Source organism: Panthera onca, chromosome B4 (genome assembly GCF_046562875.1).
Source record: "Panthera onca isolate mPanOnc1 chromosome B4, mPanOnc1 haplotype 2, whole genome shotgun sequence".
NCBI classification, from domain to species: Eukaryota; Metazoa; Chordata; class Mammalia; order Carnivora; family Felidae; genus Panthera; species Panthera onca.
This window is the reverse complement of record NC_138345.1, coordinates 102121196-102140552: the sequence shown is the minus strand read 5'-3', so window position 1 is coordinate 102140552 and position 19357 is coordinate 102121196. Positions and strand designations below refer to the sequence as shown.

General features: G+C 37.0%; 1 protein-coding gene across 5 annotated transcripts in view; it reads right to left on the bottom strand.

Annotated features, from left to right (window-relative positions):
• Positions 1–19357, bottom strand: part of SYT1 (synaptotagmin 1) — a 544512-nt gene that overhangs the window by 131710 nt on the left and 393445 nt on the right. For all 5 annotated transcript variants that reach the window (XM_060656890.3, XM_060656888.3, XM_060656887.3 and 2 more), the window contains 2 exons: positions 16760–16927; positions 13412–13579 (listed from right to left, as the gene is read on the bottom strand). In XM_060656890.3, coding sequence (XP_060512873.1) covers positions 13412–13579; positions 16760–16927 — 336 coding nt within the window. The remainder of the gene's footprint in view (positions 1–13411; positions 13580–16759; positions 16928–19357) is intronic.

Below are 19357 nucleotides of genomic sequence, written 5' to 3'. Positions count from 1 at the left end.
GGACAGGAGCATCTCTGAGATACTGTGACTGTCACTGGCCCTGCAGTGACAGGAAAAATACTCCTGAAACTGCTACATGGTATTGCAAACAATGGACTTACCCCCAACAAAACAAAGTGATTCATTACTCAGTGTCTATTTATTTTAGGAATTTATTTGGTATTAGACTTTTTAAGGCCACATATTATAGGATTAACACTGATATGCTATGTTTAGAATGGGAAAATCCATAAAGACGGAACAGGTTAACAGTGGTCTCAGGATGAGAGGTGAGAATGGGAGTGACTGCAAATGGACGTGAAGTTTCTTTTTGGGGAAATACTCTAAAGTTAGGTTGTTTTAATGGTTGCACGACTATACAGTTATTAAAATCATTGGGAAAAAATTTCAAACATAAAAGTAAATAATTTCTTTTACACTTTTCAACAACATTCACATACAAAGAAATGAGGCTCAGAGTTTATGGGATTTGGAATCTGAGTTATGTCCTTATTTGCTCCATGACAAACTTTCTCCGGAGGGCTAACTCCTGCGATCTGCAAAAGTATGAACTACTTTCCTTACTTCCAAGGAGCTCATACTCAACCTATGTGGTCAACAAAATGGGTAAACAAGGCATCTTTTCACGTAATAGCATTGTGTGGCCAAGCAGGGACACTTGGAGAATAGGGATGTGTGTGATGAGGGTGCCAACTGCGTGGTTCAGCATAGATAATACAATGCTGAGGTCAATGATCAAAGTGAGCTAAGCATCATCAAGGAGGCTCGTGAGGATGAGAAGAAAATATTACTGAATCTCAGATGGGAAATACTGTAATGCTTTCCTGTATAGATGATTTAATGTGGCATCCTGGCCACTTTAGTTTAAAAAAGCATGATACATACACTCACATATGAGCAGTGCTTGGGTGAAATGAAAACAGGTGTCCATAGTAAGTTGTACAAGTACCTTTATGACAGCTCTGTTCATAGTAATTCAAAATTGGAAACAACCCCAAGTAAATAACTGGGGACATCTGAGAAGCTATGATATGAAGACAGACTCAAAAAGAATTAGCCTTCATATTGCAGACAGTGTTTTTATGTCAGGAGAATTAAGCCTAATACTTACTACCCTGAGGGGCATAGACCAGTAGAAAACGGCTTTGGAATCAGTGAAACTGGTGTTTTGAAGCCTGAGTTCTCTGGCTAGCCACATGGCCTAGGTGTAGGCCTGGGTTCTTCACTATCCAAAGGGGTCTTAATATTGACCTTCTTTCAAGAGGCATGTGGTGACAAGCACGATCTGGAAGACAAATGCTGTGGTTTAAAGAGAAACTAGAATATTTTGAGAAAACCTCTGTAAACTTCTCCAACGGTATCAGGAAAGAACTCCCAGCATACCTGAGTGCTGTTTCAAATGAGGCCCTGATCAGCATTAAACATCATGCTTCCATATTGAGGGTTTCAGTACTTAACTCTTTCTAAAGAACCACTTTCCTGAGATACAATTCACATAACATAAAATTCACCCTCTTTTTTTTTAAATGTTTATTTTTGAGAGAGAGCAAGAGAAAGAGACAGCACAAGCAGGGGAAAGGCAGAGAGAGAGGGAACACAGAATCTGAAGCAGGCTCCAGGCTCTGAGCTGTCAGTACAGAGCCCGACATGGGGCTTAAGATCATGACCTGAGCCAGAATTGGTTAACCAACAGAGCCACCCAGATGCCCCTAAAATTCACCCTCTTAAAGTGCATGATTCAGTGGACTTTAATGTATGCAGAATTGTGTGACCATCACCACTACCTAATTTTAGAATATTTTCATCACCCCACAAAGGAACTCCTAACCATTAGCTGTCATTCTTCCGCCCCCTCACCTCCCCCCGCCTCCAGCCTTACACAACTGTTAATCTGCTTTCTGTCTGTGGATTTGCCTATTCTGGTTCATCCATGCTATAGCAAGTATCAGTACTGTATCCCTTTTTTTATGTGACTGAATAATACTCTGTTATGTGGATATAGCATGTTTTATTTATGAGCTGATGGAATTTTGAGTTCTTCCTACTTTTTGGAAATTTAGAAAAATACTGCTATGGACATTCTCATACAGTTTGTGTGTATATTTACACACGTGTGTATCTGTGTGTGTGTTTGTGTGTGTACATGTGTCTCTATTTTTCTTGAGTATATACCCAGGAGTTGAATTATTAGGTCATATGATAACTATCCATTTAACATTTTTGGAAACCGTTGAACTGTTTTCCAAAGTAGCAACCCCATTTCACTTTGTCACTCGAAATGTTGGAGGGTTTCAATTCTCTACATCCATGCAAGCACTAATTATTGTCAGATTTTTTGGCTTGTAGGATCGCCTGAACTTTGAATTCTTTTTTGTGGTGTCAGAGCATAGAGAAGTACATAGTCACTGGGGCCACATCGTGTTAGTATCACCTTCCCCTCTTTCATGGTGAGCCTCACCCTGCGTTGTCATTTGTGACTTCTTTTCATGCCCCACAGTCTCTCATACATGTGGTTTAAGCTCAGTCCTCCTCCCTTTTATCAAAACCATGCATGACAATGCCTTCTCAACCTGTGGTCTGTCCATGTCTCTTTACAGAATGAAGGATCTAGGTCTACTGGTCAGAGTGATGCTTTTTCTGCTGGTGAGGAGATAAGGGTACCGATCCATGTTCCCAATAATAAGAATAACATTTACTGAGAGTTTATTAGGTGCCAAGAATTGTTCTATTTCATGTGAAGTATCTCCTTTAGAATGTATCATAACTCATGCAGGTGGGTAATATCCCATTTTACAGAAGGGTTAAGCAATAAGCCCAAGGACATACCAGTCGTAAGTAGAGTCATGGTTGGGTCCACATAGGTTGAGTCCAGAACCAGAGCTTTAATCTCCCCTAATGGGGCTGTTTCACCACTAAATTATAACTGACTAAGCTGAATGGGCCTGTCTTCTTCACCATTGTATTCGTAAAAACTAGAACAGTCCCTGCTCATAAAAGGGACTTAATAAATACATGCTGAATAAATAAAAGAATAAATGAATGAAATTAACTTAGAATAATTTAAAGACTCTTACTCATAAAATTCATAAAAATCTCTAGGAACAAGTGTGTGTGTACGTGCATGCTCCTTCTCTTTCATCTCTTAATTATTTAAGCTCTTGTTTTTCAGCAAGTTCTCATTCTTCTCCTTTATTCCGTAGTACACATAGTACTCAATTGCTGACATTTCATCTAATTGCAGAGTAACAGATTGTAATGGATTAGAGCTTTCACAATAAAAACACTTGGCCTGCTCAAAGTGAGGTAGGAGTAAGACAGAAGGTAAAAACATTGAAGAATTCACAAACAAGATAATAAAAAAAAAAAGTGTTCCGAAACATATGATGAACTCCCCAGAAAGGATTACATTGTAAGAGATCCAAATGTGTGGAAGACAGAGGACGCAACAGAACAAGACCTTCCCCTGCATTGATCACATGGCTTCCCACTCAAAACTCTCTTCACTATTTGAATAATAAACTTGATGTAGGCAAGACTGCTCTTATCTATGTCATTTTTCTCATCTTTTTGTGTTCTGTTTATTCCTATTTCAACCCCCACTCCTCATTTGCTGCTCTACCAATCTATATTCAAAAACCTGTGCTTCCAACCCACTTTGCTCTGTTTTATTCAAAATTCAGCTGAAAACTTATATTCTTTGAGTTAAGAGAAAAACTACCCCCTACATCATTTTCTATTAAAACAGTTAGATTCCTTAGTATTAGATGTGTTAGAACTTTATCCCCCAATATTTTTTTCCCACAGTGATCCATTTGAGAGACCATACAATGAGGCTAACGCTGATAACATTTTGTTCAGAGTCAGAATATAAATCTTACAAGAACAGGGGTGCCTGGATGGACTTCAGCTCAGGTCATGATCTCATGGTTGTGGGTTCAAGTCCACATTGGGCTCTCTGCTGTTAGCACAGAGCCTGTTTCAGATCTTTTGCCCCACCCACCTCTCTGTCCCACCCGACTTGCTCTCTGTCTCAAAATAAACATTAAAAAAATAAGTCTTGCAAGAACATAGACCCTATTATATTAATTAGCACAGTAAGTAAAAGTATTTTACTCCATTTGATCATCAACTCCTGCTTGACTCTAAATAGATTATGGCAATTTCAATAAAATTGAACTTGTGAAGACAAGAAGCCACTGTTGAGGAGGAAAGAATGCATTGTACACTGAAACTTATGGAGAGAGGAAATAGAATTCAAAATATTTTGGGTGTACCATATAAGCAGTACACAGGGATAATGGAGTACCTTCAAAGATGACTTCCTTGAAGGTGGTAAAACTCATAATGTATGTTTGATACAGAAAATTCTCATTTCATTCTAATTTGTTCAATTCACTTGAAAATATTTAATAGTCACTCAAGCACTTTGGAGATTCTAGGCAAAGTGGAAGGCCCTGTAGATGAGAAGGTAAAGGAGATATAGTATCCCTGTGCTCGTGGAGCTTTAGTTAGCTGAGTGGCAATATGGCAGAGTAGACAGAAAATGGGTTTGTGATTCAGGCAGACCTGGGTCTAAATCTTGGCTTTTTTGCTTATTTTCTGGGTGAAACTGGGCCAATCATATTTTATAACATGTGAAATAGGGATATGAAGAGTTATCCCATAGGACTGCCCCAAGAATTACATGAGCTCATGTGAGAAAAGCAGTTAGTAGAGTATTTGGCACAGATGTGGATTTGGCTTTCATATTCCAACTCTTGTCCTAGGGAAGAACAATTTCTAACAAGCTTCACTTAGTGTCCTGGGTCTCAATTCATCAGTCTGATATTTAAGAGACAAACTGTCACTAAAATACTTCATTCAGTCTTATTTATTCAATGTCAGGGTATGTGTTTAAGCCCTCCCTCCACTCTTAGCTAAGCTTGTTATTGACAGTCTCAGCTCTGCAAACTTGCTCTTGCTGATTTCTTTCACAATTATTTAAAATTTACAGTTTATTTATTTTGAGAGAGTGTGGGTGTGCATATGCATGCATGTGCATGAGAGAGAGAGGGAGAGAGAGGATCCGCAGCAAGCTCTGTGCTGTCAGCCCAGAGTCCAACATGGGGATCAGTCCCACCAACCATGAACTCATGACCTGAACCGAAATCAAGAGTTGGATGCTTAACTGACTGAGCCATTCAGGTGCCCCTTGCTGATCTTTTAATTTCTTGAAGGCCTTCTGTTTCTGTCTGTCTATTCAAATTCTCTTGAAAGACGGTTCACTTTTTTCAAGCCTTCAGTGGAGCCTCCCTCTCTATGCCTTTTCTTCTTGCTTTAATAAAACATTTGGTACATTTGAAATTTCTACTTCTTACTTGGTTCTTCCTGAAGCTTTTGTTATTTTGCACTGTAAATTTCTGTTGCTATTATTGCCACTTTCCATGTGTGAGTCTTAATTTTCTGTTTTATATACTTTATGATATACTTTTATATACTAATTTCACAATTATTCAGTATATTTTAAATGAATGGATGGGAATTTATATTCTGTTTAATGAAGAAGTTTTTTTTAATGGAAAGCAAAATCCCTCTGCCTTCATTAAATTCATCAGTACTCATGAGTGAATAACAACCTGTTTGTGTTAATGAGTACCTTGGCATTTTAGGGCTTTCTATCTTGGGTAGGAATTCATGCTGACTATTTATTAAATATTAAGAAGAAACAAAATGCCATAGTTGTTTTTTTGGTATGTTACATATATTTGTAATGTATTATGATATTTGAGAGGGAAAATATATATGCAGACTTTAACCAGTTGCAAGTTGTCAAAGCAAACTGATCAAATGTTAAGATTTTGAAAAAAATAAGCTAAAGTTGAGAAAAACTAGTTTGCATCAATTGGGTTTTTTTTTTGTTTGTGTGTTTTTTGATTTTGCATTTAAATTGTTTTAATCTCCATTTTGAGGCTGAAAAGACTGGGAAAGATTGTTTAACGAAGGTGGCATGGTTAAATAGAGTGTGGGTTTCAGACCTGTGTTTGAATTTTAGCTCTGGCCTTCGTTGTATGAACTTTGACAAATTAGACTTTCCTGGCCTTCAGGTTTCTCACTCCTAATAATGCCAATGCTGAGGAGTGTTGTGAAAATTATTTTTGTTGGCACTCAGCAGACACTCAGTAAAAGAAAGCTTTTATTATTTGTGTTTATCGCTTCAGAAGAGAAGTTAAAGTACGTGTTAATGAAGGTGAATTTTGGTTGGGAACACAGGCCTCTGGGTGGTTAGAGCTGTGAAGGAGAGGGGTAACTCAGTAGGTTAAAGTATGTGACAATGGAAGGTCATGAAAGGGTATTGTGAAAATAACCAGAGTCTCTCTCCCCTAATTTAATTCTTTAGGCTCTAAATTTAGTTTTCTAGAGAATTTACAATGAAAGTAAAATGATATTAAATTTTCATTTAGGAACTCAGTGAAGTGAGAATTTGGTTTCATCCATTTGCGCATGAAAAGTCTTTTTAACTAGAAAGGCAGCCAAATTATACCCTACACACTAGAGGGATATTTCAAGTTATTTGTTTGCTTTTTTCCTATGATGTTCTTAGAAACCACATCATGAAACAGGCAATACTTACACTGCATAACAATACAGTTATAATTGGTGATGGGAATTTTGACCAAAGATTCAAAATCAAGTAAACCATAGCTACACCCAAAAACATACCAAAAATCAAAGGCAACTCTATTTCTGTACTAGTTTAAATGGAATTATTATGTTCCAAGTCCCATAAAATGAACATATAAATACTAACTGCACTAAATTGTATCATGGTCTTAATGTATTATAAGACAACTAAGTACCACTCTATCATATCTATTACTTATAAACCTGACTAGCAATAAATACTCTATGATAAACATAGGTATTTGTTCATATTCTTGGAATTCTCCTTGAAGCTGATTCTTTTCCATCTCCTTCTGGGTAAATTTCCATGGTGCAAACAGAGACTTACCTTATAGCTTGAACTAAATCCTAACTTTATCAAAAGTTAGACTAAGCTAAACTGCAAGCTCTCTGTGTGTCATGGAAACCAGGTGAGAAGGTTACAGAGAAAAACACATGAAAAGATGCTAACATTACTCATCAGGAAAAAAGAAATCAAAACTGTGATATCATCTTACACCTGTCAGAATAGCTAAAATTAACAGCACAAGAAACAACAGGTGTTGGTGAAGATGTGGAGAAAGGGGAACCCACTTGCACTGTTGGTGGGAATGCAAACTGGTGCAGCTGTTCTGGAGAACAGTAAGGAGGTTTCTCAAAAAACTAAAAATGGAACTACCCTATGATCCAGCAATTGTGCTGCTAGGTATTTACCCAAAGGATACAAAAATACAGATTCAAAGGGGGTACATGCGCCCCCATGTTTATAGCAGCATTATCAACAATAGCCAAACTATGGAAAGAGCCCAAATGACTACTGACTGATGAACGGCTAAAGAAGATGTAGTGTATGTACATACATATAATTATATGTATGTACATACATATAATAGAATATTATTCAGCCACCAACAAGAACAAAATCTTGTCATTTGCAACAGTGCGGATAGAGCCAGAAAGTATTATGCTAAGGGAAATGTTAATCAGAGAAAGACCAATTCTATTCCTGAAGACAATATTACACTGTATGTTAACTAAGAATTTAAATAAAAAATTGAAAAGCAGAAGTTACAGAGAAGAATGAGATACTGAATAAGCTTTAACAACAACAAAAACAACTATCACCACTTTCATGTCCATTAACAAACAGTAATAACAGTGATTTTGATAAGCATCTATACTTCCTTTTTTTAAAAGCAACAGACCAAAATGCCCCAAAAGATATTAAACGATTTTCATCATTTAATACGAGGATGTTTTGTTGATAGACTTTGAGAATACCTAAGACCTCATTTATAAAATAAGAACACAATTACAATTATTAACATAGACTTTAAAGGGGGAATTTTGAAACCCCCCACAGTTTAATACACACCTTGCCCCATTTCTTCAATCAAAAATATTTTTAAAAAATATTTTTGCACACCTACTGTGTGCTTGCCTCCTGTGATTAAACTTGGTTTCATGGCGGGGAACAATAAATATGGCTGCTGCTGCACTTGAAGCTTACAGTCTAGCCGGGGAAGACAGACAATGAACAAGTAAACAAATAGAAATAAGTGGAAATTCCTGGAATGTTGTGGATCGATATAAGTGTCTTTGTTGGATTTCTCTAATGTGAGAGATTGTGAACGACAGGAAGGGTTCTTATTGGCATCTGTGTTTAAAATACCACCAGTTAACCTTTTGTGAGGGTTTCCATTTGGGGCATTGATTTGTTGCGCAGAGATTCTCGGAGGGCATGAGTTACCATCTGACTGCTAAGTATACTTAGAAAAAGCATCAGTTCTTTTATGATCTTTGGACATCAAAGATGTCCTAAGGAGTAAAGACTTTAACCCATTCCAAAGACGTAGCAAGTAATTGACCAGTGGAGGCTGAAAAACTTTTGCCATTTGAATGAATATGTATTCTCCAAATGCTTTTCTGTGAAGTAAATGTTTTCCTAATTAGGCTTAAAAATGTGAAATTTTGTTGCAAAATTGATTTTCTATTAAGGCACTAAAGTAGTTTCTCTTCCTTTCTGCTTGGGTACTAATTAAATTATGTCCCGACTTGCTTTAATTCAGCAATCAATTTTTTTTCCATTTGCACTGGATTACAGAATCTCATTTAAAAATCACTCGTTAACAAATTCTACACAAAGCAGAAATGATAGACTTATTCTCTAATGGAGACAAAAACAGTACTGGTAAAGTCATAAGACAGACTTACTCAAAAGTCAAAAAAAAGATTTAGTTGTTTTCTGGTAGTATATATTTCTTATATAGTATATGCTGTCTTTAGAGATAAAAAGTAGTGGAAGCCATGGGGGTTAAAATACATTAAAAATTAGAACAAAATGCTAAAATAAAAAAGGTCTAAGTGATTTAAAGATGTACCTGGTGCTAGGGTGCAGAACTGAGCCAATTTATAAAATCATAAAATTAAAAAAAATGGAATTCTAGCCATTGATTTTAACATTTGAAGTAATTAAGCAGATGTATAAAATTAATGGACTATTCTAAAAGTATGAAGGTTAGTTTCAGGTTTGACTTGTGGCTGGCATAAATATTTTATTGAATAATTAAAAATAAGACAATCTCAGGGCACCTGGGTGGCTCAGTCAGTTAAGTGTCCAACTCTTGATTTTGGTTCAGGTCACGATCTCATGGCTGGTGAAATGGAGCCTTGAGTTGGGCTCTGCACTGACAGCACGAACCCTGCCTGGGACTCTCTCTCTCCTTTTCTCTCTCTGCCCCTCTCCCTCTTGTGCGCTGTCTCTCCCTCTCTCCCCCTCTCTCTCCCCCTCTCTCCCCTCCTCTCTCCCCCCCCTCCCCCCTCTCTCCCCCCCTCTCCCCCCCTCCCCCCCCTCTCTCCCCCCTCTCTCCCCCCTCTCCCCCCTCCCCCCCTCTCTCCCCCCCCCTCTCTCCCCCCTCAAAATAAGTAAGTTAAAAGAAAAGACTATCTTGAAAACATAGCCTGGGGTTATACATATTAGAAACATTTTGCAAATGGGTAATTGAAAACCTTTTGCCAAAAGCTGATTTTTGAGGCCCTATATCAAAAAGGGAAAATAAGGAAAAGTTTTATATGTTACCATCTCTCAACTCAGAGGATATACATTTCTGATTTAAAGAAACAAACGGAACACAAAAGTCTAGTAGCCTGTAAAGTCAAATTCCATCTTCCTCTGTTAGGAGGTGGCTATGATTGTGTTAGAGAAAGTTAACAAGTTGGAATGGAAAGTCATCCAGGGATGTTTCCTCAGGGGCTAGAATCTAACAGTGGGAGCTCTGCACTTGTTAGGGCTCTTCCTGCCATAGCTTATCTCTTTCACACACCTTACGTTTTCAACATGCGCTTAGTAACTTTCAGATAAGGCTTCTTCCCTTTCTTCCTTCTAAACTGCTTGCACATTTAGTTGATCACTAAAATAACATAATTTTTAACTTACATAATTGCTTAATCATCTTATGACTTTTATATTGTTCAACTTTTGGGTGACAACGCCCTACCCCATTCGATCAAAATCACAATGTTGGATCTCAGTGGGTGGGATTTAACCTATTTAAATCCAAGTGTCAACCAAGTGAACAGACACCATGATTTCAGTTTCTAGATTCCAAAGCTATGTCTTGAATTCCTTTTTTCCACTTTCCTTTATGTCTTTCATTCCTTATGACATTAAATATTACACTGTTAGATGAAAAGGAAATAAAAATCATGAACGGAATTGTTCATGTAAAATGGAAAAACAATATCTTTAAAATTGTGAGAAGCAAAGTCAATCTGAGACTTCAATTTATTTACACAACTATAATTTCCTGCAGTTAATGGACAGTAGCATGAAAAACTAGAGCCTATATCAGTGAGAATAAGTAATTCTTCAGATGAAAAATGTAATTGGATCTTACTTCATTTATTATGAGACAGTTTATACCTGGTTCTAGTCATCCAGAGATAGGATGTAAACTAGACACCTGTTTTATGAGGCTGTTTATATCATGATAAAAGGAAAGAGCCACTCAACTGAAAACTGAAAATTACTATTCCCAAGTAGGTATCCAAGAGGAATGGCTCTAGAGTTTAAGAAGGTAGTTATAGAGTTACTTCCCATTAAAAACTCCAGGGACATTCAGTAAATAGAATGGTGGTGAGGAAAAGAAGAGAGAAGTAGATTTGGATATAGGGAAAAGGCTAGAACAAAGAGGGAGGTAAAAGCATGAAGTGAAAGAGAACCCAAACAAGATTGGCCAAGAAGAGAGAATGGGAGATCTCTTGCTTATTGAACATTTATCACATACCAGGCTCTGTATTAGGTATTTTACACTCTATCCTAGTCAGTCTGTAAGACAAAGGGTAGATAATGTTAAACCACTTTCTAAAGAAGAAAAAAACCTGAATTTTAGAGAGCTTAAGTGATGTGACCAAGTTCTCTGAGCTAGTGAATGGACTTGTCGGAAATGAAACCCAAGAGTGTTTGATCTTAAAGACGGGACTTTTTCCAGAAACCAGTCTCAGTGACAGTAAGCCAGGCAAAGATTGGTGTGAAGAAGGAGAATTAGACTGCACTGTATGCAATGAAAGCAGAAGCAGTGTCTACCCTTTTTACTTTCTTGAGTACCTACACAGTCCCAGAAATGTAGCAATTTACGGTAAATACTCAAATAGTATTTTTTTTTAAACGTTTATTTTTGAGACAGAGAGAGAGACAGAGGATGAACGGGGGAGGGGCAGAGAGAGGGGGAGACACAGAATTGGAAGCAGGCTCCAGGCTCCGAGCCATCAGCCCAGAGCCCGACGCGGGGCTCGAACTCACAGACCGCGAGATCGTGACCTGAGTGAAGTCGGACGCTTAACCGACTGAGCCACCCAGGCGCCCCTCAAATAGTATTTTTGAATGAGTTGGGCTACAAAGGTTTGAGATAGGGAGAGAAGACCTGGAAGAAGAGGAAAGAAATAGAAGACAGAGATAGGAGAGGGCAAGTAAGGGGGTGAGAAGAAAAAAAAAAATGTGATTCTTCTTGGACAGTCTATCTACTCTTAGATTCCAGAGTCAAACCTATCAGCTTACTGTTGACATTCAAACTCTGCCCACATTCAAAGAATTTTTGAGAAAGGAAAAAGTGCTTGATGGCTTACATTTTCTTAACTCAGGCACAAATACTTGCAGACTTTTCAGAAACCCAGTGAGGTATGAATCCCATACCACTTTATAGTTACCAGATGAAGGTGAGAAGTATGAACCATGCACTCTGGGCAGGTAGCCATTGTGAAGCATGAGTGGGTCATATTTTGATACTCAACTAACAAGCTAACGATTAACCAGTCAACTAATAAAACCTTTCAGTTAATAAATGTTTGTCATGGTCCCACTTTGCACCCCAGTTGCAAGGAATTTACAAAGGAAAACATTTTAATAAAACATAAAAATTCAATGAAACAGCTCATTACTTTGTTAAAAAATTAGAAACATGATCATATTATTTTCAGACAGATGTTGGATTTAACATTGATATTCACTCATAAAGAAGAACTACTTACAAAAATAACAAAATGTAAAAACTCAATATTATCCTCGGATGGGTTTTGAGTGTCCACGGTGGGGCTAAATCTGTTTCAGTATCCAAGAGTCTAAGTTTGACTAACGCATTTGGTTATGTATATTCTTTCCAAAAGGAAAGGAGAGCTTAACTCGGATAATTTTTATTCCTTTTTTACAGACAAATTTAGAGCACTAGTAAGATTCAATTTCAAAACAACAATCAACAAATCTGTTCTAAAACCTCACTAAGTTTCACTGGTCAGAGAAAACCATCGGCTGTGAGGATTCCAAGGTGATAGGCTTGATTGAATGTGTTGAAGACTTGGGCCACTCTTTTTGATCTCCTGGGTGGCCCCAAAGTGATCACGCCTTACAGAAGCCTAGGGATCCTGAATGATGGAGGCTGTTGGCAATCCCATGAGTGATTATAAACCCAAGGGATTGTCAGGATCCAAAAAATAGCTAGAAATTGACCTGCCTTAGGAATTCAGAGAAGCTAGAGTTGTTTGCCTTTGTGATATTGGCCTGTTGAGACATTTGCACAGAAAAACGCCAGTGCCAGGCAGGCATAGCATAATCAAATAGAATTGATTATTATGTAGTTTAAATGCACTAAAGATATTGAACTTCCTTTTAAATCACAGAAAAGTCCTGTGCTGTACTATTAAAACCGGGGAAAAAACAATGTGAAGAGTACTATAATAATGTGACTTATTTAAAAAATGGATTTAATATCAGCCTTTGTGAATTATATTTGATGTTCCACCCATCATGCTCTGATATCTGTAGAAGAAACAATGAACGGTCTGTGATATGCAGAAATAATCAAGGGAAAAGTGCTATTTTATTTCTGTTCAATAGCTACATAACCTATGTAGAAAATGCAAAATTATTGCAGAAAAATACAAAGAATGAGATGATTTTTCACTGTCCTTTTAAAAAAGTAGATGTGTACGTGTCTGGCATTTTGGGAGCTTTTCAGAAACAGATAGTGAGTATGTGTGTCTGTCCAGGGAATTATCTATAGACATGGTGCACGAATCTTTCTCTTTTCTTTCAAATGAGACCCAGAAGACCAATATACTTTGTAATGAGGTTATGCAATCCCTTAACCCTATTTTACCAGCTGTCAGCAGCTGGAGGCCCACGTTATCCTTTGTAGAGAGCATCTCTCAATAGGTTATTATGTCAACAGCAACTGGCGAGCACAACTTGTCTGATTAGAAATGCTAATGTTTTCCTTACCTCTTCCTTCTCCGCACTTTGCAGGTCACGCCACTCCTCAGTTATGTGACCGAAATCCACTGTGTTCATGGGGACTTTAAATTCCCCAATGATGTCATGCTTGGAGAAACGATCGAAATCATATACAGCCATCACCAAGGTTTTGCCACCCAGTTCTGAGTATGGCACCTTAATAAAAAGAGATGAGGATAAAAATCTGGTCACAAATTTAAAATGTTACTTTTTATAGTGTTTAATTGTAATATATATGTTGGATAAGCAAAACAGGGAGGTAATGGTGCCTTTTAAAAATGAATTCATTTGAATCACTGCTTGAGGCTTAAACTGGGAGAAATGAGGGACTTACCATAGTCAGTTATTGCTTTATCCTAAAGTTCTAAAAGCTATTAGTATTATTGATTGACTAATAATTAGTATTATTGATATTGATTGGTGACTATTAGTCATGCTATAAACACTTCAAGATTTCGCAGTGTTGGCACACAGTAGGCACTTAAATATGTATCGTTTGAATGATTAGTACCTCCTTCCGGTGGGAATTTGTTTAATACAAGAATAAACTAAGATGTATTGCACTTGACCATGTAGGTTTTACTTGTAGGATATTGTGTTATTGTTATGATCATTTATATTGTAAGAGTATAACTTAGGGTGGAAAACTTGCTTCCGAAGTCCCACTAAGTCTTTCAAGCCATTTGGATGCTCCAATTTAATGGAGCAGTGATTTATGAAAAAGATATGCTAGGAGTCAGAAAGGATTTAAATGAAATTCACAAGTTGCCTTGCTCCCTAAAACAATTTACAGATAGATAAGAACTGACTAGAAAATTGATGTTCTGAATATCAGAGATGCATTATAAAGATCTTGAGGTTCATTCTTAGGTATGACACTTGTTAGGATGAATGGTGGCAAAAGGCCAAGAGCTGATGGGTTCTCCAGCTGTTCAGATATATCTGGGACAGATGCTGTGGGCTGGGATTTTTACTGGTGACATTTTTAATATTCAGGGGAAGTAGTGCATTCTAAGGAAGCTACACTTCAGTAACTGGGTAGAAATGCCTAATTAAGAAATTGTTTGGACTTGTATTGAAGGTTTGATCAATTTTTGTCAGTACAAATGGTTGTCTGAGCTCCATCAAACATTTCTCAATGAGCTTTGCATATTAAGGGAAGGAGAAGGAAGCGTATTTGACCATATACGTAAAGGAAATTTTAGTTTATCAAAAGTTTGGTTTTTTTCTCACTTATTAGTCATCTATTTAGCATCTGATTAAAATACTTTGACTAAAATGGAGGAACCATGCTTTTTCCATTTTAGAAGAAAACAAAAAACCCTGCAAAACAGCTGAATTTCAAAGGAAGAAATGAATTTTAGAGTAGGGGTAAATATTTCGTCTTATTTCTGAAATCACTCTGGATTTTTTTGTGATTCTACTGAAATAACAAAAAAAAAAACAAAACACCTAGGCTTGGGGTCAGACAGACCCAGGCCTGGGTTTTCCCACTTTCCGGCTGAAGGGCCTGGAGCAAGCAAATACACCTCACACATTTCGCCTATCAAATAGTGTTAATACTAAGACCTACTTCACAGAGCAGTGAAGGCTGAATGAATACATGTTAGGTACAGTCGGCACTTAACGTACTTATTATTTGAATGATTAGTAACTCCTTCAGGTGGGAGTTTGGAGGAAAAGAAGCATTTAGGTCAGGGCATGTCACGTTCATGTGAAGTGGATTTGAACTCAGTTTTAAAGCCTATTCTCTTTAAACTATTATGCTTCGGTTCTTCCATCATCTTGCCTGTTGGCATTCAAGATGCATAATCTACAATGTCTCCCGGAGAAATTAACCAGTTCTCTGGAAACAACAGCATAGTTCTAAGTGTATCAAAATATATTACACTTTGACTTTGTCAGCATTCTTGAAATAAAATAGAACCTGATGAAATTTTATAGGCAGTTAAAAATTTCAGTAATTAAACCTTTTGAAGCCACGGAAATTACTAATAAAATTTTAGAAATACATTTTTTTGAAATAATACACAGATAACTCAGACACCATAGTATTTCAAATAATTTAAGAAATCTTAAATTGTGGTCAGTAACTCCTGACCTAAATGAAAATTAATACATAGCCAAACAGAATGATTGTCATTACCACTTGCAATATTTTATTAGTTTTATCTTCATTCTATGCTTTGTGGTATATTGACCATAGTGATGAGCTACTCATAGGCTGAGTAGTTCCAGAATCTTTTTATTACTACTCTACATGAACTATCTGGGTATGAAAAAGTGTAGGTTTTAGATAAGATTACTGACAATACTTTGGAGATTTTTGTCACAAAATCTGAAATTTCAGAGTGAATACAAAGACATTGCTCTCTTACAAAACTGGAAACAAGGCTCGAGAAAATGACTCCTGCCCTTAGTTGCATCCATTTTATTTCGCACCATAGTATTTGCTTGCATGAGGCACATGCTATCGCTAAGGCTGGCTGATAGATGAGTGATGTTGAATCTACCTGCTGGCAAACTCACAGACCTTTCATTTTTCAGAAATGTATTATTTTAAGTAATGATTTTACAATTTTTTCACATATTAAAGATAGTTACCAAAGAAGTGCTTTTATGCGTGACTTTAAGACATGAGCTACAGAGCTGTATATGTAGAGATGCCTGAGGCCTGCAGGGTACGTTTTCCTGTCAGTTATTTTATGGCCAGAATCTCTCTTTATTATTGTCAACTGAGGTGTCTCAGTAAGATTCAGAGCACTAGGGAAGAGCCTAGAGTTAAAGGCAAATGCTAGAAATGCAGAAAAACAATAGGTTTGTATTCTTGTTAGTGATAGGTTCAGAATGGTCTTTAAGTGCTTAGATTGCCCCTGTACACACAGAATTCTGCAATGAGGGTAAAACCTATTTGTATCATTTAAACAGTGGAACACAGCTTACTTTATTCTGTGATTGTAACTTAATTTTGGGAACTTAGAGACTTAGGAAAATAACAATTTCATTGTTCTTTTGTCTTTATTCAAGAGAGGGGGAAATGTTCAAGTCTATTGGCTCACTTGATGTTGATTTTCCTTTTTTTGGTTGTGATTGACATCCCCATTATACTCCAGTCTGTATTCTGTTCTGAGATGGCCACGCTGAATCCTACTTTAACCAAATCTAAACACAGTGCAGAATCCTCACTGGAATGAAGATAAGAATTTTAAATATTCTGAATAGACTCATCCTTGAACCTCTGAATAAGTGGTCATGTGCATTTCTATGTATGTGTCAGGATGAGATGGTTCTTAAAACCACAGAGGAAAAGTTATTAGTAAGTACAAAAAAAAGTACCTTGAAAGTAAATTGCTCGTTGAAGACAGGATTAAGGGTCTTTCGGTGGACTTTTGTCTCAAATTTCTTCTTTTTATCGGGCAGCAGAAACACTTTAACATAGGGGTCAGACGTGCCTCCCATGTCTAAGGCAGGCAGCTCAGCAGCCTGGATAATCCCTACCAGCAGCTGGAAAGAGAGACAGAATAAAGCAAACACAAACATTGGTGGACATTTTAGAAAAGATTGTTCACGATATTGCATATTGTGATCTCTCTCCCTCTTCCTCTTTGCTTTTAATAAACTTTTATTTATTTCTCTTATGAATCTAAACCCAGAAGGCAAGTGAAGCAAGCCATATAGACTTCAGAAGCCCAATTATGACAGATGCAGGCTCTGGGAAGCCTGGTTTCAAACACAAAAGAGGCTTTTAAAAGGTTGCTGATTACAGTTAAATATGGAATTCATATTTGCAAAAGGGTTGCAATCAAATAACTTTCCAGTTGCTAAAAGCCCTTGTGCATTATTATTTTTTTTCCAGGGCATGATTTGTAAATGGAAATAAATTGTTAAACAATAACAAGTCTGTAATTATGAAGTAGGAAATTTTTATACTGAACTCAAAGCTTCAGACCAGCGCAGTAGAAATTTCTTAGAAATTGGGTAGCATTTTGGGGCGCCTGGGTGGCGCAGTCGGTTAAGCGTCTGACTTCAGCCAGGTCACAATCTCGCGGTCTGTGAGTTCGAGCCCCGCGTCGGGCTCTGGGCTGATGGCTCTGGGCTGATGGCTCGGAGCCTGGAGCCTGTTTCCGATTCTGTGTCTCCCTCTCTCTCTGCCCCTCCCCCGTTCATGCTCTGTCTCTCTCTGTCCCAAAAATAAATTAAAAACGTTGAAAAAAAATTAAAAAAAAAAAAAAAAAGAAATTGGGTAGCATTTTGAGATAAAAATAAGACGTGCAACTTTCTATCATATTTGACCTTTATTTGTATGCTGCCTACTTTTTATTTTAATTTACAGTAAAATGATCATTTATTCTGTTTAAATATAGGACATGGAGTCAAAGAATATAATCTCAGCTTCACATAAATGAAAGCAAGATTACAGATATGATTTTTAATGTTTTAAGTGACCAAGTTTCTGATTTTTTTTTCAAATGCAGAGATTTCTCCATGTCTTTTTTTCAGTGATAAATTCTTGTATTACTATGAATGGGAGTGTAGCTGGCATTGTTCATGTTTTTGCAAAGAGAATAAAAGGTGTGAGCGGATGATTCTAGAGGTGTTGTCATCAGACATTTTGTATCAACAGACTGGTTTAGACCCACATGGAAAACAAAAATAGACCCTTGTCCATAAATGCAATTACATTATGGCTTTATACATCAGGCCTGAAAATTTGAGTCTGACTTTTTAGCCAATTCACTTCCTTTAAAAAAAAAAAGTCACATTCATTTTCCGTAAAATTGACCCACTGTGTTGGTAAGGACACTTTGGCTAGTTGGCTCAGTTTTTAACTGGGACCCATACTCTGGATGATTGTTGTTTCCATTTTAGTGCTCAATATATTTGTGACAGCATCATACAACAGTAGCAATAAGAGTGCTGGATTGTACATATGCAAAACATAAACAGATGGTCAAAGAACAGCTAAAATAGACATCAGGTTATAAAGACATGATGAGTAAAGCAAATGGTTTGTCTCTTGGTTTGCCAAGTTGGTATTTGGAATTTGCCTTTAGATAGCAATGTGAATAAGCAAGATTCTGTTTTCTCCTCACTTTGTAAAAAAATTTTGATGTTTATTTATTTAGAGAGCGAGTGAGCCAGGGAGGGACAGAGAAAGAGGGAAATGAAATCTCAAGCAGGCTCTGCACTGGCAGCACAGAGCCCGATGCCGGGCTCGATCCTACGAACCGTGAGATCATGACTTGAGCCAAAATCAGGAGTCAGATGCTTAACTGACTGAGCCACTCAGGTACCCCTTCTCCTCACTTTTTGAAAGGAATTTTCTTTTGGGAAGGAATGCAGTTGTCCTATAACCTAAACTCTTTAAACCTAGGTGACTTACATTCTAAAGAGTTTTGGAAATTTTGTTGACAAGGGGTGGAGTTACTTCTTCCAACCCCCCCCTCTTCTGCTTGGAAGATAAATATCACATTTCTCTCTGCCATGAAAGCCTCTCATTTAGAGTACTTTACAGTTGTGCTTTAGTTTTTGTAAGCAAACATGTATATTTGATTATAGCTTAATATATAAAATTCCTCACACTATATTTCATGACTCATAGGATTCATTTTATAAATTAGATTAGCTGAGAACATTTGGAAAAAAAAATCAACGTATACTAATTAAAAAATATTTCATCAGGTAGACTCTCCTAGACCTCAGAATGAAATACCTTTTTAACAATTTGATGTTTGCTAGAAAGGGAACAATAAAAGCACTCATTATATATAAGTAAGAAAAATGCTATTTTCTTAAAAATACTTTATAAAATGATACTTAAAGAATTTAAGCTGACTTAGAAGTTTCAAAATTATGACTAACCAGGATGAGATACCACTAGATTTCTACTGGGTAATATGAAAGTAGAATAAAGTATTAAAACATACTGGATAC